Source organism: Cydia fagiglandana, chromosome 5 (assembly GCF_963556715.1).
Source record: "Cydia fagiglandana chromosome 5, ilCydFagi1.1, whole genome shotgun sequence".
Taxonomy (NCBI): domain Eukaryota; kingdom Metazoa; phylum Arthropoda; class Insecta; order Lepidoptera; family Tortricidae; genus Cydia; species Cydia fagiglandana.
In genome coordinates, this window is record NC_085936.1 from 5,193,470 (window position 1) to 5,214,637 (window position 21,168).

Consider the following 21,168-nt stretch of genomic DNA (forward strand, 5'->3'; position numbering starts at 1 on the left):
ACGTAGTGTGATGGTAGGTGGTAGATGTGAAACGTATCAGTAAACTAAGAACAATGAATCGAACTGAGTAGATTGTATGAGACTGAATGGCCTAACGTGTGTGTGTTAGGGCCACCTCACACTAGCGTCTTGAGCGTCGGCGTCTAGTCAGCGCTAATATGAAAGATGGTGTCGCTACGCGTCAACTCGAACAGCAGCCATAGAGTTTAGTGTAAGGCCTGAGTGGACGCTCGGAGCGGAGCGTTCGGCGGGGCGTGCAGCGTGGCGTCGGGCTCACAAGTGATTTGAGCAGCGTGCACTAAGGCCGCTCCTATACGTTTGCATTTGTTTAACATGCACGCCGCACGCGCCGTTGCACGCTCAACTCAAGCGTCCACTCAGGCCTTACTTAGTCGCCGACGCTTGGTAGACGCTTGTGTGTGATGGCTATTATAGGAAACAGTTGGTTAAGAGAATGTATCTTATCTTAATCTTACCCCACCTGATCTTTCTATCTTACACTTTAGGCAGCTTATAAAAAGAGGGAAGTAAATAACAATCACTATTTATATCAATACAAAGTTGCGTAACTAAATGATGTTTTAAATAAAGTGAGGTCCCAGCGCCATAAAAAATACATGGGACTGAGTCGTGAGATTTTGGAGGAACGTAACATTGCATGGGGATTAAAATCTTTATTATTTACTCTTCTTTGCGTAATCATTGTTCAAATTATACGAAAACGAATGCATTTGATATGTGCGAAAAATATTATCATTGATAATTTATCAATATAATTAGTGAAACCAATCGGTTGCTACATAGTATTTAATATAGATGCTGTAATGTTTAGACCCACGCATTTAGTCTTTAGGGACACACCACACTAGCGTCTTTTGAGCGTCGGCGTCTAGTCAGCGCTATGGAAAACGGCGTCGCTGCGCAGTTGCGCCAACGCTGCGTCGAGCAGCAGACATAAGAATTGACTACACGCTGACGCTTGGAAGACGCTAGTGTGGGGTCTCTCTTAAATTTGATTCCTATTCCACGATTACAAATTTTATTTTATTAACTCACATGTATTTTATTAAATTTTAAGTTTTTGAGGAAAGACACATTAGGTAATAAATTGTTTTTATGACCAATGAGACTGAATTTTGTTAAATAGGTGTGATTAATTTTGTGGAGATTATTTATTTTGTTATTAGTATGTCTAAATGCATTCAACATTGTGCGGATTGTTTGCTGTAAGTAAATAAATTTAGTTTTAATTGTATTATGAACATGAGTTACTAATTTCTGCCATGACATTATCTTTTGTGGTATTTTAATTATGAATGAATTCAAATATTTAGTATATTTGACACAACGGAATGCCACAAATTTACTTGTAGAGTAGATAAGTGCTTGCATTAAGCGACATCTGGCAAATATAAAACAAAAAAGACAATTTAAAGACTGTTCTCAGTTTGCTCAAACATAAAAGCATTTTATTTGGAGGCTAATTTGTTTTCTAGTCAAGTTGAATCTCCTTTCAGAGTGGGAGGGTTTCTTGTAGCCCGGCTTGACGTTTTTTTGTGGATTAACAAGCTTTTCATTGCTGTCATTACTAACACATGTATTCACGTTAACATAAGACATTGTAGCTGTAAATCTAGGCATTGTACTTCCTAGATCGCCTGAGATAATGTAATCTATAACTCAGCAATAATATCATAATGTAATTGATAAAATCTATCTACGAGTATATCACAATGAAATATTTTAAGCAACTATGAATTATATAAAGGAATGTTGTAAAAATATCTATTCTATTGTTAGAAGTTACATGTAGTCTGCAAATAAAGCCAGTGGTGCTACCAACTAAGTATTTCTTGAAAGTAATGTAAGCATTCAAAACAAGTTATTATATTATATTCTTAAATATAGCAGTCACTAGGATGTTGCTTATGTAAGTTTTGTGTGAAAATTGTGTTGTGAATATTATTTTTTTTAAATTCTAATGTGTGCATATTTTATACATTTTGTATTACCTGTACCAAACGTTGAGATTGCATTTGAAAATAATACATTAATTAAAATTAAGATATGTTTTTATTTTACCCATCCAACGCAGTGACTAGGACAAGCACTCATTCACTTTGCTTCACCCATACAACTAAATACAATTGTATTATCACAAAAATAACACAACTAAAAAATCATTTGCTTATCTCTATATAGACTGCATCCCAGACCCCCTAGCTTGATTTGCGTTGTCACGAGCAACTTTAAGTATGCAGGCGCGCGCGGCAACGCAAGTCATGCTTGGATGTCAGGTACAATCTTGCAGGCCTAAAGGAGCGTACGTTAAGGGGCCCACAGATTACCAGTTCGCCGGACGATATCAGCCTCTCAGACGCAAAATTTGACAGCTTCAAACAACTGACAGGCTGATATCGTCCGGCGAATTGGTAATCTGTGGGCCCCTTAACGTGCGTGGCGTCATCGTAAATCTTGTCAGATGCACGAAGGTTTATAAAAGGCTAAAGCCGCACACGTCAGTTGAAGTCTGGCGGTCAAAGGGTTAAACACAAGTTGTACTTTAAGATGGTTAGGTATTACACAGATACAGTTTCTAGAAGCAGCGCCAGTGTGATAACCACCTAAGTATTGCCCTTATACGTTATTCAGTCTCATTAGGTTCCCAATTGGCTATATTCAAACTTTTATATTTTATTATACAGATTCAAATGGGTAGCTGAGTTATTTACAATTCCTGAAGATGACCCGTCAATAGAGTTGACTGCAATGAATCCGCGAGCATCAGCAGATTTGACTATAACTGAGAAGATTGAACCAGACAAGTCAGAATGATTGAACAAATTCGGACAACATTCTTAGATCAAGAGTTGAACTTCTAATAACTATAAATGTGTACAAATGTTTCCTAACTGTGATGCTATTTGTATTTGTAGAAAAATAAGATTTTAATGAAATAAATTTTGATAAGTTTTTAAAAGGTAATTGGACTACATAATTTTATAAAAAAACGATTTCAGGAGGCAGGTGTTTTATTCTCATCATCTTCAGTTAGAGTTCTAACAGTCATATACAATTTCCCACACTTTCTTCCCTCAGCCTTTACAATAAGCTTTCTAGTGTTGCTTCGGATAACTTCAAGACTCTGGTTGCTGTTCTGCCCTAGAATAAAGCCCAAGTTGATGACGTCGTGCACGTCGCGTACTTGTGTGGAGTCCTCCGCTCCACTGGTAACAATGATGTTTTTAGACTTGCCAACTGCATGGTACATGTGCGCAGTGCTTATAATGTTTTTCCTCGCAGTTGTATCTCTGATAGCCGGTGAGTACATGAGCTCAAAGAAAATCCCTCGGTCTACTGCTTGTCGGTAAAGCTTACGGCTAACTTTGAAAGGAATTCTAGTCTCAGGTTCAAAGCTGATTATATCAATATCTAAAGTGCCACAGGCGTATTGAAAGGCTTGCAACGTTTTCGGCACTACAGCGACAAAATCATACTTTTTGATATTTTCAGAGCGGTTAATTTTATGGGCAATGCTAGACTCTGAGAACTCTATTGTTACTCGTTGAAGAATATTAAGCTTTAAATTTTCTGTTAAGTCTTTGGGAATTTCTACCGGAGCAGGTATGTAGTCTTGAGATTCTCTAACTTCACCTTTTTTCTTTTTCTTCTTAGGCTCTTCACTGGGTTCTTCAACATTTGTATTAAGGGCAACAGTGTTGTAACCAAGTCTCTCTAAGAAATATAACTTGTTGAGGTCATAATTTCTACTGAGGGATAGGTCACAGAAACCCCAGTTTTTTGTCGATGCCATATTTTTCCAAGATATTAAGTGCTTATTTCAAATTATTGGTGTTTATTATGACAAGGAACAATACGAGCACACAACGTTAGGTTATAAAGAAAGTACATACCTATAAACTACCTAACGTTCCAATTCAAGCAAATTTTTTATTGCTGTGTGAACGCTTAACAGTGCTCAATAAAACTTTGAAGTTTGCATATAGTATCTCGATATATTTCAGTATTTATCAAGCAAAAATGTATCTAATACCTATATTATAAAACTGAATAAAGGAATAACAAAATGTTTAGTTCGGTAGCTTAATTTTTCAGATTTTGCTTTAAATGGAGTGTTGCTATTAATGTCAAAAAAATGTCATCGAAGTGTCACTGTATCAGCTGCGACATTCGTTCAGAAATCGTACGGAATTTCTTCATATACTAACAATCGATACATCGAATCGATAAATTTAATCTAAAATAGTTTTTTAATACTAGTAAACACTAGTAAATTACTGGTAATTTTACCTATTCAACCTTTTTTTTCTAAAGACTATACCAACTTCACTCATGTCATGTCCTGTTGTTAAGTCAAATCATTGTATTTTGTCAGATTTATTTAAATCAAGACAAAAGTACTATTTTTGCTACTTAGTATTAGTTGGTATTAGTATATTGCAATATTCGGTATTAGCACGAAAAAAATATGGTTGTTCGAATAATTATTGCGGGTGAATCCCAATGCGAAAAGTTTGCGCAACTAAACTTGGTGGTGGACCATCTCTCTCAAAATCTACCCCAGTTTTGTTATGAACGTATAGAAAAGAGTATTCCGGAATGGAAAGTAATTAGTATAATTCAGCAATTAATTCTGTGTTATAAGCTAGTGGAAGTAGACTATTATACATAACCATATTCCTTTTCAGACTTGGCTTTTAAAGATAAATCAGAAATATAAATGGCATCACATTGGATCTCCTTTAGTTTGGAAAGAACTGTTGATGAAAGGAAGTAAACCCTATTACATTGGCGGCCTCCCAGAATTTTTAGATTATTGCCATTCGTATTACCAATTTGATTATTTTATGGCAGATTCTAAATTTAAAGGCATAACTGAAAACTGTAACCAATACCGAACAAAAATTAAAAAGGATAACCAAGAGATACAGTTGAAATTATCTACGGAACAAAAGGTCACAAAAACCGAAAGTCTACCGAAAAATGATTATGTTGTATGCATATCAGGTGCTGGATTTCAGTTGACCGAACACTTAATATCACAATTATTAGAACTATCGGTTGGCACTAAAACTATAGCCAAAATATTTATCTATGATAGCGAATGTCCTAACCCACCGATAGACAAGATAGAACATGAATGTAGTTACATTGAAACGAACTATTCTGGAAAAGTAGTGAAATATGTTGAAAAAATTGGTATTGCTCTGACGTATTGTGACCTATTGATAGTATTGGATCACGTACCTTTTCAGTAAGTATTTCGGAATGTGCCAAACTATTAACTTAAGGTTGAATAGGATAAAGTCTATTTCAATAGAACTTGCTAACTATACTGGGTCAAGCAAATCTTGTCAGTAGCAAACGGCGGCAAATTTGAAAAATCGCGGGTTAGCAACACTGTGTTCGAATAATTCGAAAATCGCGTGTCATCTGTGTTTTATCTGTGGAATGTGGCTCGCGAATGACAGCCATCATCTTGTTTGTTTACAAATGGTTTACAATGTTTACATTCTGAATCGATTCTATTTCAAGAGATATTTCTGCTGTGTCACCATTAAATACCAATATATTAAATAAGACTGTGCTTAATTAAAGCTAAGGTGCCTACAATGCCTACAGTGCCAACTGAGAAATCTAATAAAATATGAAAATCCTGTATGACATCTACCTGCTGAAGCAATGATTTTATTCATACATTCTTGTTTAACGGCATAGTCCACTTACAATTTTATTTTGAGATCTTCAAATTAGTTAATCATTTTTATCAACATCACACACTGCTTTTAAATTGTCCGTCCATACGTATTAATAACAATTTCAAACATTTTCAATAGAGAATCCGCGAGTGACAATTTGAATTGACGTACGTGACAAGGCGCGCTCAGCGGAAAAAAAGTTTTGTTTCGATGTACATTGTACATTGCTGCTTTTCTTAGCGCAATACTACTCTTTGAGTGTTGCCCTACTTTAGTTTGCTTTACATTGCTACTGACAAGATTTGCTTGACGCACTATATGTAAACAAACCGCCATATTGAAATTGTCTCTGTATGATCAATTTACTAGTGATGGGCAAGACTCCTACTTACTACTTTACTAATGTCAAACCATATCGAATAATAAAATACCAAAAGTAAAAAACAAGTAGTTACTTATTTTTAATTTGTTTAATCACGATCAGAAGACAAATAAAATTAGTACTTAAGAATGATTTATTGATGTATTTTATAACCGTGGCGATAGGTACAGAGCGTGGGTTGGGTAGTGTGTAGCAGGTTTATATTACAAACTTTAGTCACAACACTACCCATCATAGACAATTGTAGAATTTAAAAGAAAGTAAAGAAACAAAACCGCCATTCCATCAGGTCCTAATGACCTAACGTATGAAACCATTTTAAACTTTTAATTAAATATCCAAGATACAGTTACATATTTATGTATTTTACGGAACGGACCGTTTCAATAGTGTATATGTGTATGGTTTCAATGGTATTTGATGAGGTGGTGTGAAAATTCAAAGAGAAACAATGATAAAACAAAATTAGGTTGTTTGTTTACATAGTTAGCAAGTTCTATTGGAATAGACTTTAGGTATAAAGAGTGAAGGCAGCAACTGTGGTCAGCCAAACACATCAAAAGCAAAAGTAATGTGGCATTGTGGCAAACGAATAGATGGTTTAATATCTGTATATCTAAAAGGAATTTAAAAGAGAGCCTAAAAAGTTCTAGTTCATGCGTGTGGTTGATGTTATTATTAATATTATGTTATGTTGTGTTTTCAGCATGGATTTACCCATTGGGGATTGGTTGGAAGCAAACAAACATGCAATGGAAGAAATAGCTTTAATGCTAAATGCATCAGCAAAGCGAAATATACGTATCCTATTACCTAATCTTGGCCCAGCATGTTACAATGCAACAATTCTGATGAAAGCGGCGAACATTGAAAAACATAACATAGTAGTAGCTACATCGGATTTGGGTTTGGAGGTAGCTCCAGTAGCAGCGGAAATTGCTGAAGTGGCTATGAGAAACATGTTCTGTCCTCCCGTGTGGGGTTTTGTGGGAGTTAATCATTTAGTGGATATAAGAAATACAATACATAAATACAATACCTTCGAGCCATACCAGAGATACACGAGAGTGAGAAATTCAACCTTAAATATAGGTTCTATTACTCCAGAAATGCGAACAATGGAATATTTAATGATATTTGATAATAGTTTGTGGACGAAGGTCCTGGAGAGAAGAGTAAGTGTATGAATTAAACTTTGTTCTCAAGTTGTCTCTAATCAATGGGTATACTTAATAATATACGGACATTGAAAGTAACAGGTTACCAGACTCATAATATTTATTGCTGCTTATTTAATTTGCTTTTAAATTCTTTCAGAAACAAGCAAATTTTTCACAACTTCCCATTAATAAAGTCATCAGTCTAGTTAACGTGGTTAAACTTTGGCTATTTGGTGCTCAACCTGACGAGATCATTTGTCTCGGTATCAAATGTAACGGTAAATATAGTACTTACATGTATGGCCTTATTTATGAATTCCAGTTTCCAGTGCGGCTAACTGTATTTCGGTACATTTGCATTCAATAAAAAGGGTTGTCCCCTGACTATAAGGTTTTATAAAGTCTCTTCAAGTTCTCTAATCATCAAATCTCTCTTAGGCGTTAGGTATACAAATGACCGGCATACTAAGAATAATAAGGTGAAACGAGTACAACATATTACTTGAAGTAATGGCATATTAGACCTATATTGTGTTTTCAGGATCGTTTGGTTTACAATTCGATGGTGCTTTTTCACAACCGGCGCATTACGTTAATGGAAAGTGGTTACCAGCAGATAATTATTTAATGCCAAAAGATCCAGAAATGAAATTACCATATTTAGAAGATATGGCACGTTTGTGCATGAATATGCAACAGGGAACGTTACCAAAAGTTGAATCTTATACTCCGTGTATTTGTAAACGGCTTAAATTATCCCCGAAAGTAATTCGAAGTACCCGATTTTACAAATAAATAGTTTTTATTTTATTGGCAAACTTATGCAAACATAATCAATTCTGATCTTTCTTTCGAAATTCCATCTTTTTAGTTGCTAATCTTATCGGTTTATATTCGATTGCTTTTATATTATCGATGAATCATAATAATCGATTAAAAACGATGATTCAAGTTTCTGAACGTTATCACAAACAAGTCGGGTCACTTCGTTTCGCATCGAAGCACTCCTACCTAGCTTTACAACACTAGTGCAAAACGAAACGTTGCTAGAATATGACGGGTCTCATGTTCTGCGTTGAGATGTTATGACGTGCAGCAACTGTCTTTGTTTCAACAACATTCGTATAGTTTTCGAGAAGATTGTTAGTTAAAATGTTGTGATAGATCGTATTTAGTATGATGTGATACGCCGTGGTATTGCGACATGAATTTTCCCAAAGCATGACCGTGCCAATAGGAGTTGTTAGCATAGTTAGGATTTGGTATTGGTTAAGTTGTGTGAATGTTGTGCCAATAATGAGATAGTGGAGTGTTGTGATGTGGTTCGGGGACATGCGGGGGGTGGTGTGGATGGCGTGGGTGGCCGCGGCGGTGGCAGCTGTGGCCGCGACTCCCCTGGAGTCCGAGATGCCCGTCCCGCGAGGTGAGAGGAAGAACCTTGCCACCTACGCTTACCTCCGAGCCTGCTCCGCTCATGCCTCTCGTTAACATTGCATGCGCTACTGCACAAGTCACACAATACTTTTTCTGTCATTGAAAGTGATTTCGTGGAAGCTACTTAAACTTTTATGTTATGGAAGTTTTGTTTATGTTTTAATAAACTTGTACGCTTGAACGCATGTGCCTTATTTTGTAGTAGTATGTATTCTAACAGCTAGGAAAGCTAAAATTAATACTAATCAGGTTGTGGAAACAGGCATGTCTGTACAAGACCAACAATTCAGGGGTCAAGGACTAGATGATTCAAATTGCAATGGCTTGAATGACTATTAACTTTCATTTCATTCAATTAAATTCACTCTTGAATTGTCTTTATAATCAAATCAGCAAGGTACATGGTGCTCAGAGTATTTAGTTAATGACAGTATTTACTAACAATCTTTTTTTTTATTTAGTAATACAGTCAAGGTATTAAATATCACCACCGATAAAGTGAACAAAACATATATACACAGCCTTTTTACCTGTACATAATGGTAGTGTGTATATATTTTTGGGACTTATTCCATGTCAATATTTAATACCTTGACTGTTCTATTTCATGTACCCCTTAAATAAGTAGCATTTTGTAAAGCCCAGATTGCTTTCAACTACATGTCAATTATTAGTTTAATTTGGTTGAACAAAAGTATTGCTCAAACAATTTTTTTGTTACACTTGTGCTCTTATACCCTGACCTGTGATTCAGTACTATGGCTGTGTTTGTGTTTTGCATTTATAAGATTATATTAAATGTGGTCATTGAAGCTCTGGGGAGCACACCTTAAGGGCTGATACAAACGGACTGCAACTTGTATGGGAATTCCCATATAGGAGCATTCCATGAAATTGTCTACCGTTTGTCCCGTACAAACGCGCATTTTCTGAAGATTTGCAGGTATAAGAGTTTCCTTTTGAATGACAAATGTTCAAAAATATGCACAGAAAAATAATCGCCTGCTTTAAATGTCGAAAAAAAAGTCGCAACACAGGATATAAAATGGGTTTGTACAGGACAGCCCGTGGAATGCTCCATAACTTGCAATCGGGTTGCAGTCAGTCTGTACCTGACTTTAAAAGGGTTTACATGTATGTTACACAATTAATTATTACTACCAAAGCCAAAAAGTTTTAAAATAATCAAATGACATTTGAAGAATGTTATATTTATGGAAGGTAGAGATAGTTATATTGACAGTTATTCGGATAATAAAATGGCAAAAATGAAAGTCACGCTAGCAAATATTATTAAACACACAGTTGACTGAACTCGAAGGAACATTATTTATTAGCTACACATATATCGTCGGGTGACAAAAGTCACTAACTAACACCATTGAAATTATTGTACAATAAACCGTGTTACAAGTGTAATAAAGTGCATTGTTACTTTAATTTTTTGATAGTACTTAGTGACTATTGCTCACAATCTCGTCAGGTGACAACCTGACGATATTAAGTACAGTATGAATATAGGTACAACTAACCAAATAGTTTTTGTTATGACTACATTTGATGATAATTAATTTTTATCTAGGTGATTGCTAACAGTTTTCTTTATTATGTTACGCTGATGCAATTTAAGTCACACAAAGACGGTGTTTTGAGAAACTTAACTTGATACACTGCTTTAAGGGCAAGACTGATAAAATGCTGAATTCAAGCCTCATCGCCAATCTATAGCCCTTAAATTCATTACAAGAAAAAATACTAAATGATGTTATAGGATGTTCTTTTTTGCGATTACTGCACTATAAAGGATTAAACTTTCACGATTTTATACATTATTATTTAGAAGATGTTGATGTCAAATCTAGCCAGTCGTTCTTCGAGACCATAAGGATGGAGAAGTCATTTTAAAGCTTAATTATACGCGATTACGTCCCGTTCATGTAAATAATAAAGTCTTACTCAATAAAAGTCGCGTCCAATTTCGCTAGCCTTACAGAAGCTTACCAGAAACTTAATTTTGTAAATCCGCCTTAGCCGTCTCGGCTCACGGAATGGCGGCGCAGGCCTACCTGGACCTAACAGACGTCGTCAGACATCTTAAATTGGTCTAGCGGGAGACCTAATGATGGACGATCGCTTTATTTGGCCAGAGGTCGGCCACAAATCCCCACAAATTGCTCCCAGAGACGATAATCTGGCATCTATCGGTCCAGCCTTCTACGATTTAGCGCGCACATTAGTTCTCGCTACGCTAAGGAATGTTTCTCATTTTCTTCTCTAATCTACATTGGGTAGTATTTTCGGTTCTCGGATTTCAATTTGTTACGGTCTCGTTAAGGAAATCGCTTCGCTATTGCGGCGCGGCTCAATATAATTTGTTGGAGAATAAAGGCGCAGATGGTAATTCATTCGGGATACCGATTGATGCCGATTGGTTTCGCACCATGGCATTCCACTTTGGGTTTAAAACACTCCCCGAATTGGTTATCCTTCATTCAATGTTTTTTACGCAGAGGCCTTTGAAACCGATAGGAGCTAATGCATACCAAACGACGTTCTTATGTAACTGATTGAGCAACATTATTCAACTCGGAGAGCTAACCTTTGAAAAATGTCGCGGGAACATTTAACCCGAAATTTTCGCTAGCACGGTCACGCGTTGGCGGATTTCAAAGTTCGTAAACTGTATCCAATGTTTATGAAGTTTGTTTTTTTGGTCGATCCATGAACAATTTGTTGCGTGACTCAATTTTAGTCCCGGACTCAGACGGCTGATCAGTATGCGTGACGCGCCGGGCCATAGCTTCGCAGGGCTTCGTAAGTGATGGCTCCAACAAATTACTACTCATCACGGAATTACTGTGTTTTCTCGTAACCGCACTGCTCTTAAAACTATTAACACACTTAAGATGCCAAGCAATGAACATAGTTTACTGCAGTCTCGTCAAAGGTTTAACTTGACGTTGATTCTTGCCTAACAATACCTGGTAGATAGATACAATTTGCGTGGCGGTATTATTCTTAACGCAGAGCATACGTGTGTCGAATCGGTTGCCTCATAAAAATTTCATATTCTCATACATCGCGTGTCACGGCCTAAAAGGACGTGTTCCGTGGCGAGATTTTACTAATGAATAACGCAGGTCTTTCCCAGGATGGATGGCGTGGATGGAGACATGCGGGTGTAATTAATCTTTGTGTCGGTTAGTATCAGAGGGCATGTTGTCACTGGACTGGATGTGATCGATGTACTTGACCTGTGGAACGGATTTTATCATTTATTATGAGATTGTATCGTGTGTAGTTCAAGGTTAGCCGCCAGTTCAGATGCAACACGAAACACGACTCTTTTTGGTATTTATTATTCCAATCTGATGGTGGGGTCTACCGTCCTTGTCTTCTCCTTCCACTTTGCCCTGTAACACGGCGTTGAGATGCAACACAAGTATTTTGATAAATACGAATATCCGCGTGTTTTCGGCCGTGAAAGAAGGGACCTATGCTGAGGTTATATGTTTAAATCTACAGTAAAATTGACTTACCAAACGTTTATATTCTCGCCAAACTGTTACGTTTGATGGCGAGATGCGCTCAGTTTTTATACACTAAATACGTGTTGGATAGGACAAACTAGTCTGCAACGGTATCCGATTAATTCTTATCGTGGAGCTTATTTAAATGAGGATATATTTCTAGTTTTATAAGATATATGTTTTTGCATATCATATACGGTATCGCAGCTCAGCTTGGCGGACAGGTTTGCTGCTAATAAGGCACTCGTTTCTCCTATTTTGGCTCACAGCACCTGTGCTGCATACCGGATGCTCGCGAACCAGTATTTACTCCATTTTTGCTTAGGTCTTAACGCTACACGGTCTAGACATAAACGGTGAGTTAAGCCTCAAATGGAAATCTGCTTTTTTCTTGTATGGTCTACTTTTTTATATGCTATATGCGGCAGCATTCTTAATAATTCATTACAGTAAGCTCTTAGTTAATGAAATATCCATTATTCATTAGTGTAAAACAAGATTGTTGTAGGTGTATTTAATATTTATCTCTGATATTGTTTTGAAAACAAATTGTGGGATTTGAACAACGTTAACCGCTCCTAAGCTGCGTAACCTTTTATGTTTAAGTGCTTTACCTTATCTTACCAGAATTCACTTCGTGTTTGCTAAAATACATTTTAGAGGTCCTTCTAAATCTTATCACGAAAATATTGAATACGCGGCACATTTCTTTATTGTCATTTTCACGTAGAAATATAAAAAGTATGCCTTTTGCTTCGTTACATTTTAGGGTAGGTTTATAGAAAAGTGTATGCACCGATTTATTCAGGATGGTATAGCAATTAATATCCAGATATAAGTCAATTGCTACTCTGAACAGTACAATTTTTTTTTTCAATATTTTATAGGATTTTGACGCGCGTTTTATTTACCTTTATGAAAATGTTGACTGTTCAGTACAAATCTCGCGCCAGCTCTTATGACTACCATCGACAATCATCAAATATGTATAATCAAAATACACTCAGCGTCAAAAAAATCGCACATCTTAACTTTTTTCTTTTAAGCGGTTTTAAACCTTATATTATATAAGGCAAGATAAGACCATGGGGCCTTATTTGAAAGGTTATGAAACCCTCTATTGGAAAATGTAGTAAAATGGACGATCTACCCCATAAAAAAAGAAAATTTTCAGGAAAAACGAATCAACGTGTATTGAGGTTAAAATTGCAAAGAATAAAAACACTACAAAATCAACAGATACAGAAAAAATCAACTTAAAACTAAACTTAAAACCTAGTGCTGCCTCCTCCTGCCCTCCGAGTAGCTTCCATGCGATCAGTCATGACTGTCATGAGTGCCACGATGCGTTTTTGAGGAAAGTTATTCCACACCTCAATAATGGCGTTTTGAAGCCTGTCGAGAGTGGCAGGAGCAGGATCAGGCGACCGAACCCACCGTTTTAGCTGATCCTAGTGATGTTCGATTGGGTTCAGGTGAGGGCTCCTTGCTGGCCACTCCATTACGGTGATCCCAACCTCCCACAGTTAGTCTCACACAAACAACCCAGTGTGACAGCGGGCGTTGTCATGCATAAACTGGAAGTTGGGTCCAACAAAACCATCATATGGGATCACGTGTTCCTTCAAGAACTCCGTTATGTAACGCCGAACAGTTAGGGATCCCTGGCTGTGACCACCTTCAGTGCGGGAAATGCACAGGAGATCAGTTTACTCGTCGATCGAAATGCCGCCTCAGAACATGCGAAATCCGTGCCCTTAGCAGACGGTTTCTTCAATGCAGGCTTACGTGAATTGCTCTCCCTGCCTCCTATACACCCCCCTGCACCTGTAGTTGGTGTAAAGGCACACCCTCGTCTTGTCGGAAAAGAGGACATTCCTCTATTGTTCAAACTTCCAATCTTCATGCAGTCGGCAAAATTGCCTCCAGGCTATTCGATGATCTTGCTTTAATTAGGGGCCTGTAGCAGCTCTACGGGGCAACATCATCTTCTCTTCCATCTTTCTTCCGATCGTAGAGATGCTTACTGCTGTTATTTGAGCTGCTTGGAGCTGCTGCTGCAGGTCAACAGCCTCGGAGAAACGGTTCTGCAAAGAGTTCGATACAATGTGCCGGTTGTTTCTAGCGGAAGAGCAGTGTTGTCTTCCAGGTCCAAGCCTCCGGATGTAACCACCAGTCACCTGGAACCCCAGCAAGACGCTACGCACTCGGAAACCGCTTATGTTAAATCTTTCAGCAACTTCTTATTGCCATAGTCTTGTTTGCAGCAATGCCACCTCTTGAGCTGCTCCTTCTGGCCTGGTATCCATGTCCAAGAGATTTTTCTTGCTGTAACGGTTCATTAGTGACCTCAGTGACCTCTGAAGAGCGAATAACTCATAACTAACCTTTACCCTCCATTTTATACCCGTCCCGGATTGCACAACAACGGACCGATTAAAATTGGATCTCGGCCCTTTTTTAAACAAAACGCCTATGTTCGGCGATGGTTATTTTTACTGACAATGACGATTTATCTTTTTAAAGTTCATTAATTGCTCTTTCAAATGATACTAATATTGACAGGGTACAATGCATTAGATAAGAGCTATATTTGTTTGAAACTAATTTTTGGCGAGGTGCGATTTTTTTGACGCCGAGTGTATGTACACGACCTTATTGCCCATATATTAAGGTAGTGTGTACATTATTTTGGCACTTTGTCCGTATTGGTATTTAATATATTGATTGTACAGTAAAGTGTAAAAATTTGGGTGCACACATACTCAAAAATTTAATCCATAGCTCTTATGTCAGCGCATTAAGAACTATGGGACATATTTTTGAGAAGTTATATAAGGTAGAAGTACTTAGTGTTCGACGCTGTACTAGTATTCGACATGGGCACTTTATGTCAAAGTAATATAGGTTAAATTTGAACGACGAAGATTTTTCTGTATTCAAATTTAATCCTTGTCACTTTGACATGAAGTGCCCATGTCGAATACTAGTGCAGCGTCGAGCACTAGTACTTTTACCTTATATGCACCCATATTTTAACACTTCACTGTACATGGGCCCTTGGTTTGCTTATCGGTTATCATCTCAACATAATCTATACTGCGTCAAGCAAATCTTGTCAGTAGAAAAGGGCGGCAAATTTGAAAAATCGCGGGCTAGCAACACTGTGTTCGAATAATTCGAAAATCGCGTGTCATCTCATCTGTGTTTTATCTGTGGCATACGGATCGCCATCTTCTTTGTTGACATTCTGAATCGTTTTTATTTCAAGAGATATTTCTGCTGTGACCATTAAATACCAATATATTTAATAAGATTGTGCATGACCTTAAGCAAAGCTAAGCCTACAATGTACAATCATGCTCGTTGATAGTGAACATTACTAAAATTCGAGGTTATGACAAGTAGTTACTGGAAGAACGTTGGAAGAACTTGGGAACTTTTAAGATTATGTGCAGTTTTGTTTGTTTTAGGGTCAAAAGGCATTAATCAAATTAAAACGTATGCCTAAATCTATCCAATAAGACCACACATTGTGTCCTGGAAACCGTCCATTTGCCCACATATCAATATTTTCAGCGACTGATTCGACTACATATTTAGAAAGGTAAACTTTTAAAACAGTATTAAGAACCTTGATTATATCGCCGTTCTTTCGCAACATTACCTAATTCTTACATATGTTTACATATGTTTGTTGCAGGATTAAATCTCGCCCAAAATGAGGCGTTTGTAGTAGGTAGTTTCTCCTCAGAAGTTCAGACGATACTTACCTACGGCGGTTTATGTACGTGTGCCTACAGCGCAACCAAGACGAAAAATAAATTTATTATTTAAAAATGTAACAAAAATATTGAGAGCAATGGAATAGATTATTCTTGTATAAGTTGTCCTTATGTTAGTCATCAATATTATTTAGGCTAATTTGTTTCATGCACTCAGCTACTCCACATATATACCTATGGGAAATCCTAGTTTATACTTGTTAGAAATAGGTACAGTCAGCAGCAGAAGTTGCTAAGCGGGCCAGGTGTACAAAATAATCTTGACGCAACTTTATTATTAAGAGAATAAGAGTGTGTCAAGGTAATTTTGAATACCTGGCCCGCTTAGCAACTTTGACCCTGAATTATAGTGTAGGTAAGTTAAAGTGACCCTTATCTTCTCTTACATTTAAATTAAATAAGCACCCAAATATCATTTGTTTTATTTTTATTATGTAGGTATATTGTACAATATAGACCAATAAAAATATTACATAGGTAGGTATGTGATGTTGATCCAGAAAAGTACACTAATTTACATAAACAAGTGGCATATTATATAGTAAGTATCAAATATTCCACAGTTTCTATTTTGCTATGATTAAAATTTAAGTCCAACTGAGAAATCTAATATTAAAATCCAGGACATCTACCTGCAGAAGCAATGATTTTATTCATACATTCTAGTTTAATGGCATCTCTTCTTCTTTGTCGTTCCCTCGTGACTGAGGATCGTGACCAATAACTATGTCCCTCCATTTATCGCGAACAAGGGCTATGTGGGCTGCCCTCTGCATGGATTTTATGGAATCCGACCATCTTGCAGGGGCTCTTCCTCTAGCGCGCTTGCCTTCAACTTGCCCCAGTATGATGTCACATTCGAGGCTGTGGTGTGGCGACCGCATTATGTGCCCAAAGAATCTGAGAGCCCCCTCCTGGCAGATTGTTGAAAGTCGTTTGGTGATTTTGAGTTCTCTCAGAATGGTTTAATGGCATAGTCCGCTTCTGATTGTAATTTGATATCTTCAAATTTGTTAATCATTTTGACTAACATGGCTTTTAAATTGTCCGTCCATATTAAATAACAATTTCTAAAATTTTCAATAAACCGCAAGTGACAATTTGAATTGACGTACGTAGGGCGCGCTCAGCGGAAAAAAATCATATTCGTTTTGGTTCGACGTACATTGCTGCTTTTCTTAGCGCAATACTGTTCTTTGAGTGTTGCCCTACTTTAGTTTGCTTTACATTGCTACTGACAAGATTTGCTTGACGCACTATATTACTTAATTTCTCAATAAGACTGGCAGCGGCCACAATAGGCTGTAGACTGTTCAAAAAGGTTTCCTGCACATCCAGTTGTTACGTGACGGATGCAAAGCGGCGCGGTTGCATAACAACCGGCATCCGGCTAACGGGACCGACACTATCGAACGTGCGTTCATACTTTTTTTATTATTATAAACTAGCCAATATAAACTGAACATCATTATTGATGTGCCGTCGAAAGTTTTCTAAAATTGCGAAATATTAACATGGAAAATTTTCGATAGCTTCTCACAATTTTCTATGGGAAATTTTTCGATTTGGAATGGCGTATAGATTAGATGTCCATCTAAGTCACATTTAAGTCCTTAAAAATATTAAACTTGGTAGAATTTAGCTATCTGAGGTTAATGACACCATAGCATATTGTGAATTCCTCCGCCTTAGTACCTATTTATGATGTCAAAATAAAGTGAGTTATTGATTAATTGACCACAAATACGCAAGAAAAGATTGAACACTATGGAATTAATTAAGCGACTGGACGAAACACGGCCCAAAGAAATACATATACAATACACACACACACATATGTGCAGTAGTTTTTTCTCACATTAATTCCATATATAGATTTGAGTGGTTTTCACGACGCACTGTTAGCTTTGTTTTCCTAGGATAGGATAGGATAGCGGTGCCGTCATATAGCGGCCCGCTCCATACAAAATAATGCGGCTAAATATGGATGGAGTAATATTTTGTATGGAGACGGCCGCTATATGACGGCACCGCTATCCTAGGAAACCAGAGCTTTAGAAATTACTGAGCGGTAAACTTACGTCTTCCGGTCTATCATAAGCCTTTTGGTTGTAAAATTTTACGAATAATCTTAGAGACAACTTATTATTTCATAGCAACGGTCTCTCTTTAATGGTAGGTAATTAGGTGTTCGTAGTAAACCTACCTTTGTCAGTGTTCTGACATCCTTACGCTTCACTAATCATCGTTATCTTGCCTTTGAGCGAGCTAACAGGCGTAATCCAATCCCCGTGAATTCAAAGGTTTCTAAGGGAACTAGTAATGATATGCTGGGAACTTGACACTATACCGCGAACTGAAAATATAAGAATACTAGATAAGAACCCGGCTTCGCTCGGGTATAATAAAAGATAATACTCATTTTGGATTAAATAATTATTTCATTTTAGACTAAACGTTTATCAAGGCGGCGGTTAGCTATCCCATCTCCGAAAACTTTATACTTATGCGTTTATTAAAACCTCGATCTTTCCCCTTTTTACCCGACTGCGCGACGCAAAGGAGGGTAGCAAAAAAAATAACCCTAACCTACCAAACTCTGGGAACAGTTTCATTTTTTGAGCGTAGCAAAAAAAAAAAACCCTAACCTACCTATCTCTGAGAGTACTTTTGACTGATAGTAACAGTCACAATTACTATTAACCAATGATTTTCAGGTAAAACTACTTTTGACCAACACGCTCAGTCAAAAGCAGTTTTGCCTGTTTTTGTCGGTTAAAAGTTCTTTTCACCAGATCACACTTTTGACTGCGACATATATACTATCTATGTATCTTATTATATTTAATCTTATATTCAACTTACATTGACTCCGGAGATAACTTATTAGCTTTATGCAGTTAGTTCACTTTCCAATTCACCGATACACCTAAAATTTGATTCATAGTCTAAAGCACAGTTATTAAATATGTCCACAATACACTGTAGCTTTTTCACTGTTTTCAGTCAGCTGGCGCTTAAACTCAAAGTTTCTTTGAACAACGTCATTTTCATCTCGCTCACTTATTAGTTTATCACAGCTGCTTCAAAGTTGCGTTTCCAGGTAGCTAGTAGTGCATTCTGAAATATCTAGACACGCGGCAGCGTGTCAAGCCAAGTTCAAGCAAAGGAACTGGCTAGCCAGCGCCAAGTGTAATATTACACGAACCACTTGGTGCCACTTTTGACCCTTCTATAACTCAAAACATCTTTAACGTAAACACATAAAACTACGTGTGTTTAATTATATCCATAAGGACATCTAGAAGCCCAAATTTCATGAAGCTAGCTCAAACGGTTATAAAGATATGAAGGTCAAAAAGTCGTAAATTTTAAGACTGACTGACAGACCTATAGTACCTAAACCTAACCTACTTCCAGATGACCTAGAAGGATGAAATTTGGAATCCAGCTCAGTTATTGTGTGAAAGCGTAGGAAAAAATCTAAAAATTAAAAAAAGTTATAAAATAGGGGGGGGTCCCCATACAAAAAAACCATTTTTTATTGTGACTGACATATAAGTACCTGAACCTAACCTACTTCTAGATGACCTAGAAGGATGAAATTTGGAATCCAGCTCAGTTATTGTGTGAAAGCGTAGGAAAAAATCTAAAAATAAAAAAAAGTTATAAAATAGGGGGGGTCCCCATACAAAAGAACCATTTTTTATTGTGACTGACATATAAGTACCTAAACCTAACCTACTTAGATTTGGTAGTAGGTTAGATTTGGCTTGGCCAGTTTTTATCAGAATTACAAAATATACATGTTGAATAACTTTATAAAATGACTGATGTAAGATGTAATGAAAACTGGCCAAGTCAAATCTAACCTGCTTTAAGATCTCGCATTTTTTTTAAATAACAGCAATTGTTATAGGTATCCAATAAAGCAAAGAAATAGAGTTTAATACTTGTTTATAATGTTATTTTGTTCCTATAAATACATATTTGGATTTTGCATAGAACTTGGCACTCATTTAGATCTCCATTCTTTTTGCGGCGAACCGAAGAACTTGGCTCTCCTTTTTTACATTTATGTTTTTGATGGGATTAAAATACAACTGAGAGACCGATGTTTATACTAAACACAATACTCCCATGGAACGCTTTGAAGTTCAAATCTCGTTACGTTACGATGGCGTTTGCACTTTGCACTATGTTCGGTGACTATTTTTTATTGTTAACACACACAATACACTATTTAACAGGTTTTTATCACGTATTTTCGAATAAATTAGTAATTCAAAACACCCCAAAGCCGAATGGTTTGACGTCTAGGCAGTGTTGCAATCGTCTTAAAAGCCGTAACAGACTATCGCACGTTCTGGCTTAAAAAAAAATTATGTAATAATTATACCGGTATACATATCCATATGAAACGAAACTTAATGTAAATAATAACCATTATACATACCGGAGTCATCAAATAAACAGTAATATTCGTCTTGCTTTTTATTAAAAAAAAAAAAACGACCAACCTAACTTGTAAGCATGTTTGCAGTTTCTAAACGCAACAAACGCTGTCAAATGACAATCAACAAATTGAACATTTGCATTCTTTGTCGAAATTTTTTCACTTTTAAATGCAAAATACTCGACAATACGAATTTTGCGGATACATGTTCTCGATTCAAAAGTGATATTTTTTCAAGCTCTTTCGATTGAGCATAATTTCATTTAGGTCTACCGTTAAAGCGGCTCGCGTTTATATATAAAGATGTAGATGATTCGTGTTGTTATACTTTTGAACATTTCATGTACCAAATGGTCGCGATTTTGTTGTGAGTAACTAGTACATATATAAGTGCGAGACGCATGACACAATACCATATGATAAAAGTGTAGCCACCTCATCTGTACTAGGAACTCCTACTTCTAGATGTCACAACTTAAACACGCCGCAAAAAAACTTTTCTAATGAAGGGACAAGACAAACGAGTCTACAATGCTCCTTTCCGAGTAAATCTCCATTAATGATAGTGGTGTGTCTGACCGCTTAGCATGACATGCGTTTTCGCGCGCGACTCTATAAGTCAAGCTCGACTTCAAGCATGGAGTCACGCGCGACAATGCAGGTTATGCTAAGCGGTCAAGTTTTAATATTATAACTCGTTA

General features: G+C 36.9%; 4 protein-coding genes across 4 annotated transcripts in view; 3 read left to right on the forward strand and 1 right to left on the reverse strand.

The window, feature by feature from the left end:
- Positions 1-2,983, forward strand: part of LOC134664339 (protein Lilipod) — a 36,067-nt gene extending 33,084 nt beyond the window's left edge. The window contains exon 10 of the mRNA XM_063520911.1: positions 2,706-2,983. Within this exon, the coding sequence (XP_063376981.1) occupies positions 2,706-2,835 (130 nt within the window). The 3' untranslated portion in view covers positions 2,836-2,983. The remainder of the gene's footprint in view (positions 1-2,705) is intronic.
- Positions 2,984-3,014: 31 nt separating this feature from the next.
- On the reverse strand, positions 3,015-3,883 carry LOC134664334 (ribonuclease P protein subunit p30). The gene has a single exon (XM_063520907.1). It carries the CDS (start codon positions 3,812-3,814, stop codon positions 3,017-3,019), a length of 798 nt encoding a protein of 265 aa, XP_063376977.1. The 5' UTR covers positions 3,815-3,883; the 3' UTR covers positions 3,015-3,016.
- Positions 3,884-4,447: 564 nt separating this feature from the next.
- On the forward strand, positions 4,448-8,057 carry LOC134664675 (putative malate dehydrogenase 1B). The gene is made up of 5 exons (XM_063521420.1): positions 4,448-4,627; positions 4,710-5,275; positions 6,809-7,277; positions 7,420-7,540; positions 7,804-8,057. The coding sequence occupies exons 1-5, from the start codon at positions 4,490-4,492 to the stop codon at positions 8,055-8,057; spliced, it is 1,548 nt and encodes a 515-aa protein (XP_063377490.1). The 5' UTR covers positions 4,448-4,489.
- Positions 8,058-8,176: 119 nt separating this feature from the next.
- The window catches only part of LOC134664331 (uncharacterized), a 395,099-nt gene continuing 382,107 nt past the window's right edge, over positions 8,177-21,168 (forward strand). The window contains exon 1 of the mRNA XM_063520904.1: positions 8,177-8,685. Coding sequence (XP_063376974.1) covers positions 8,580-8,685 — 106 coding nt within the window. The 5' untranslated portion in view covers positions 8,177-8,579. The remainder of the gene's footprint in view (positions 8,686-21,168) is intronic.